General features: G+C 49.3%; 1 protein-coding gene across 1 annotated transcript in view; it reads left to right on the top strand.

Moving 5' to 3' along the window:
• Nucleotides 1-1,156: 1,156 nt before the first annotated feature.
• Nucleotides 1,157-6,000, top strand: part of LOC144607533 (src kinase-associated phosphoprotein 2-like) — a 209,206-nt gene continuing 204,362 nt past the window's right edge. Inside the window, exon 1 of the mRNA XM_078424427.1 lies at nt 1,157-1,423. Within this exon, the coding sequence (XP_078280553.1) occupies nt 1,387-1,423 (37 nt within the window). The 5' untranslated portion in view covers nt 1,157-1,386. The remainder of the gene's footprint in view (nt 1,424-6,000) is intronic.

The raw sequence follows: 6,000 nt of genomic DNA, 5'->3' as shown, positions 1-6,000 counted from the left end.
CATTAACTCCATCTACAATTGCCACCCATTCCCTCTATCTAGAGATGCTGCCTGGCCCGCTGAGTTGCTCCAACATTTAGTGTCTGTCTTCGGTGTAAACCAGTATCTGCAGTTCCTTCCTGCACTATGGTCTTATCTGTCACATAAACGCTGCAGCAGTGATTTAAGAAGTAGGTCAACCACAACGTAACGATCACTGGTCCTCCAAGAGGAACTATGAGCACAGTGCAAGCACTTATACAGACAGGGCGGAATGGTGGCACAGAGACATCGAAAATAGGTGCAGGAGGAGGCCATTCGGCCCTTCGAGCCAGCACCACATTACAATATGATCATGGCTGATTAACCAAAATCAGTACCCCGTTCCTGCTTTCTCCCCATATCCCTTGATTCCGTTAGCCCGAAGAGCTAAATCTGTTTGGCGCCTCATCTGTTCTCTGCATAAGAAGGGGAGGGGAGGGGAGGGGGTCAGTAAATTGCCCCTGGTGTGTAGGGAGCGGATGAGAAAGTGGGATAACATGGAACTGGTATGGAGATACAAGCAACTGCAGATGTTGGCGTCTAGAGTGGAACACAAAGTACAGGAGTAACTCAGTGGGTTTATCTCTGGTGATAACATAGAACACGTGGATGGTGCGTGTGGATTCAATGGGCCAAATCACCTGTGTCCATGACGTTTCTTTCAATTAATCAATCAAGCAAGCAATTAATCAATTAAATCAATCAATTAACCCTCTGAGATCTTCACTGCTCTTCAGTACCAGTGTCTGGTGCATTTTTAAAAGACGTTGAAGGTGGTGGGTGAATGGAACGCGATGCCGGAGGAGGTAATTGAGGTAGAAACGATAACAACATTCATAAGGTATTTGGACAGGTACACGGACAGGTTTAGAGGGAGATGGGCTCAACGCGGGCGGGAGGTGGGGGGGGGCTCGTGTGGATGGAACATGTTGGTCGGCACGGACAAGTTGTTTCCGCGCTGCATCACCTCTGTGACATTTGTTGCAAAATGCAAACTCTTTCCAAAGTGCGGCGGGTTTGTGCAGAAGTATTAAGCGCTCTGGCTCAGCACGGAGCGGATGTCCCTTTAAGGGAGGTTGAGAAGAGAGGACCGAGAGGGGGGGTAGTTACATCTGCCAATTCCGCTCAGCATTGATGGGGTGAACACGCACACTGCCGCTCCACCTGCGACAGACCGGGGGGGGTCACACAAGCCCACACGTTGTAAATACACACCAGCTCGCCACCTGCAAACACCCGTGACCGTCACATCTTGCCAGACTTTCCCGGTCTCTCGCTGACTCAACTTTCCGCTGCCTTGACGAGTGTTTGAACAGGGAGCGAGCGGTCCATCATCGCCGGGGACAGGTGCTCGTAGCCGCATCAATGGCCATACCTGAAGACGTCAGGCGACTTCTGGAAGGTAGCGTTGAGTTTGCATCTTGTTTTATTCCCCCCCTCCCCTCCCAACCCCGGGGGCACGAAGACTAATGGCCCCATCTGTAACTCCCCTGTTCTTGGGTTGCTTTTGGGTGAAGGTTTCAGTTTGATTTGTGACTCGAGAAGGGAGGGAGGGTGGGTTGGGTGAGTGGGTGGACGGACGGACTTCATCTCCCACTTTCTTCACCTGAAGAGATTCAATTCAGCAGGAGAGTCATTGATACAGCGCGGAAGCAGGCCCTTCGGCCCAACTTGCCCACGCCGACCAAAGTCCCCGCCACACTAGTCCCACTTGCCCACGTTTGGCCCATATCCCTCCACACCTGTCCTATCCATGCACCTGTCTAACTGTTTCTGAAACATTGGGATCATCCCAGCCTCAACTACCTCCTCTGGCAGCTTGTCCCATACAACCACGTGGGGAAAGTTACCCCTCAGATTTCTATTAAATCTCTTCCCCTTCACCTTAAACCTATGTCCTCTGGTCCTCGATTCACCAACTGTGGGCAAGAGACTCTTGGCAAAAGACCTGGCATCTTTGGGTGAAAGTTGACTTGAAGGCGCACAGTTTTAGTCATTCAGTTTGATCATCAGTATAGAAGTTTGGAAGTCGGGCTGTAATTATGTAAGACATTGTTGAGGCTGCATTTAGAGTATTATGGTCAGTTCTGGTCACCATGTGATGGGAAAGATGTTGTTCAGTTGGAAAGGGTACAGAGAAGATTTACAAGAGTGTTGCCAGGACTTGTGGGTCTGAGCTATAGAGAGAGGTTGAGCCGTCTGGGACTCTATTCCTTGGAGCGCAGGAGGATGAGGGGTGATCTTGTAAAGGTGTGTAAAACCAAGAGGAATAGATCGGGTAGATGTATAGAGTCTCTTGCCCAGAGTGAGGAATTGAGAACTAGAGGGCATAGGTTTAAGGTGAAGGGGGAAAGACTTTATAGGAAGCTGAAGGGGTAATGTTTTCATGCAAAGCTTTGGTGGGTACATGGAAAGAGCTGCTGGAGGAGGTAGTTGAGGCAGGGACTTTAGCAATGTTTAAGAAGCAGTTGGACAAGTACATGGATAGGACAGGTTTGGAGGGTTATGGGACAAATGCAGGCAGGTGGGACTAGTGTAGCTGGGACATGTTGGGTGGTGTGGGCAGATTGGATGGAAGGGTCTGTTTCCACACTATCACTCCATGACTCTCTCAGTGAAGGTTTTTGTTCTGGGGCAGCTTTGACACCAGTGTGGTGACAAGTATTTGGGCCAACAATCTCCACACAACATGTGCAGGAAACAACTGCAGGTGCTGGTTTAAATCGAAGGTAGACGCAAAATGCTGGAGTAACTCAGCAGGACAGGCAGCATCTCTGGAGAGAAGGAGTGGGTGATGTTTCAGGTTGAGTCTGAAGAAAGGTCTCAACCCGAAATGTCACCCATTCCCTCTCTCCAAAGATGCTGTCTCTCCCGCTGAGTTACTCCAGCATTTTGTGTCTAGTCTCCACACAACATTCAAAGTAGACCCATCTATCACAAAGTACCTCCATCACATGAGACTTGATGCTTCTATTGACAAGGGGTTGAAGACATGGGACTGTTAATGCTGGAATCTTGAGTAAGTGCTGGAATAACTCGGGAGGTCAGGTTGAAGAAAGGTCCCGACTTGTAAATTCGCCTGTCCATTCCCTCCAGAGATGCTACCTGGCCTGCTGAGTTTCCTCCAGCACTTTGTGTTTTAATTAACAAGAGTTGCTAAGGAAAATAGTCGGAGGCTTGGCCAAAGAACTAAAGGAAGGAAGGTGGGGAGAAAATAAAAACTGTTTTCAAGATGGTGTTGTGTGCATTTCTGGTGGCCCCATTACAGGGATGATGTGGAAGCTTTAGATGGGTGCAGGGGTAGTTTACCAGAACGCTGCCTGGATTAGAGGGTTTCAGCTACAGGGTGAGTGAGGTTGGACTGACTTGGGTTGTTTATCATTCTCGCTTTCTCTCTCGGTATTATTGTCATGTGTACCAAGATACGGTGAAAACTGTTTTGCATTTCATCCAGGCAAATCCTATCACATATCGAGTACAATCAAACCATACACGAAAACAACAGGTATGCAAAGAGGGAACGGAAGCTGTGCTAAATGTAGTGTTACAACTACAGAGCAAGTGCAATGGCTCGTGGAGATACATTGTGAGATTGGGATTTCATCCTTTGCTTCTGCAGCAGGGAAGAAGCTGTAAAAACAAAGAACTGCAGATGCTGGTTTATACCAAAGATAGACACAAAGTGCTGGAGTAACTCAGTGGGTCAGGCAGCACCTCTGAGGGGGAGGGGAAGAGAGGAGAAAGGATAGATGGCGTTTTGAGTCAGGCCCCCTCTTCAGACTGAAGGAGGGTCCCAACCCAAGACGTCACCTATCTTTCTTCAAAGATGCTGCCTGACCCGCTGAGTTACTCCAGCACTTTGTGTCTATCTTAGCCGTCGAAGCTGTTCCCGATTCTGCTGTTGCGTGCTTTCAAGCTTTTAGTTTTTACTTTTAGTTTTTTAGAGATATAACTTAGAAACATGCCCTTCGGCCCACCGAGTCCGCTCCGACCAGCGATCCCTGCCCATTAACGCTATCCTACACACACACACACACACACACACACACACACACACACACACACACACACACACACACACACACACACACTAGGGACAATTTACAATTGTACCAATCTAATTACCCTACATATCCGTCTGCCTTTGGAGTGTGGGAGGAAACTGAAGATCTCGGAGCAAGCCCACGCAGGTTATGGGGAGAACATACAAACTCCGTACAGACAGCGCCCGTAGTCGGGATCGAATCCGAGTCTCCGGCGCTGTCAGGCAGCAACTCTACCGCTGCGCCACCGTGTCGCCCACACATCAGGCTATCTTGTGTCCGAGAGGAGTGGGAAGGACTGGGGTGTAAATGGTCCTTGGTTGCTTTCCGAAGGCAGTGTGAAGTGTTGATGGAGTCGATGGGTGAGGAGCCTGGTGTGTTTGAGGAACTGGTCTGCATTCTCAACCTGCAGTTTCTTGTCATCAGGGATAAGAGCCGAACTAGGCCATTCGGCCCATCAAGTCTACTCTGCCATCCAATCATGGCTGATCTATCTCTCCCTCCTAACCCCATTCTCCTGCCTCCTCCCCATTACCTCTGACACCTGTACTAATCAAGAATCTATCTATGTCTGCCTTGTAAAAAATATCCACTGACTTGGCCTCCACAGCCTTCTGTGGCAAAGAATTCCACAGATTCACCACCCTCTGACGAAATAAATTTCTCCTCCTCTCCTTCCTAAAAGAACGTGCTTTAATTCTGAGGCTGTGATCTCCAGTCCTAGTCCTTGTGGTCTTGTTGCAGAGCGGTTGCCAAACCAAGCTGTGAACCATCAACAGAATGCTTTCTTTTGATGCATCTGTAGAAATTGTAAGTGTCATTGGAGACAGGTTGAACTTCCTTAGTCTTCTGAGCTGGTCAAGTCAAGTTTATTTGTCACATACATATACAAGATGTGCAGTGAAATGAAAGTGGCAACGCCTGCGGATTGTGCTAAATCAGAACAAAAAAATAAATGAATACAGTAAATTAAATGAGTCCCTGGTGATATGAGAGTTAACAGTCCTGATGGCCTGTGGGAAGAAACTCCGTCTCATCCTCTCTGTTTTCACAGCGTGACAGCGGAGGCGTTTGCCTGACCGTAGTAGCTGGAACAGTCCGTTGCTGGGGTGGTAGGGGTCCCCCATAATGTTGCTGGCTCTGGATCTGCACCCCCTGATGTATAGGTCCTGCAGGGGGGCGAGTGTAGTTCCCATGGTGCGTTCATCCGAACGCACTACTCTCCGCAGAGCCTTCCTGTCCTGGGCAGAGCTGTTCCCAAACCAGATTGAGATGTTTCCGGACAAGATGCTTTCTACAGCCCCAGAGTAGAAGCACTGAAAGATCCTCAGAGAGACTCTGAATTTCCTCAACTGTCTGAGGTGGTAAAGGCACTGCTTTGCCTTACTCACCAGTGCGGCAATGTGCATTGTCCATGTCAGATCCTCTGTGATGTGGACTCCCAGGTATTTAAAGCTGCTCACCCTATCCACAGTAATCCCATTTATCTCCAGTGGCGTGTACGTCCTTGGATGTTGAGCCCTTCTAAAGTCCACAATCAGCTCCTTAGTTTTTGTGACATTCAAGAGGAGGCTGCTGTCCTGACACCAGAGTGCCAGATCAGCCACCTCCTCCCGGTAGGCCTTCTCATCGTTGTCGGAGATCAGACCCACCACCACAGTGTCGTCAGCAAACTTGATGATGGAGTTGGAGCTGAACCTGGCCACACAGTCATGTGTGTACAGGGAGTACAGTAGGGGGCTAAGGACGCAAACCTGGGGGATCCTGTGTTCAGGGTGAGGGGGGTTAGATGTATGTCTCCCCATCTTGACCACTTGGGACCTGGCGGTGAGAAAGTCCAGGAGCCAGGCACACAGAGGGGTGCTCAGCCCCAGTTTCAGCAGCTTCTCAGCAAGTCTGGTGGGGACTATTGTGTTGAAAGCTGAACTAAAAGCTA

This window comes from Rhinoraja longicauda, chromosome 29, assembly GCF_053455715.1.
Source record: "Rhinoraja longicauda isolate Sanriku21f chromosome 29, sRhiLon1.1, whole genome shotgun sequence".
Taxonomy (NCBI): Eukaryota; Metazoa; Chordata; class Chondrichthyes; order Rajiformes; family Arhynchobatidae; genus Rhinoraja; species Rhinoraja longicauda.
This window is presented reverse-complemented; position numbering and strand designations above follow the sequence as displayed.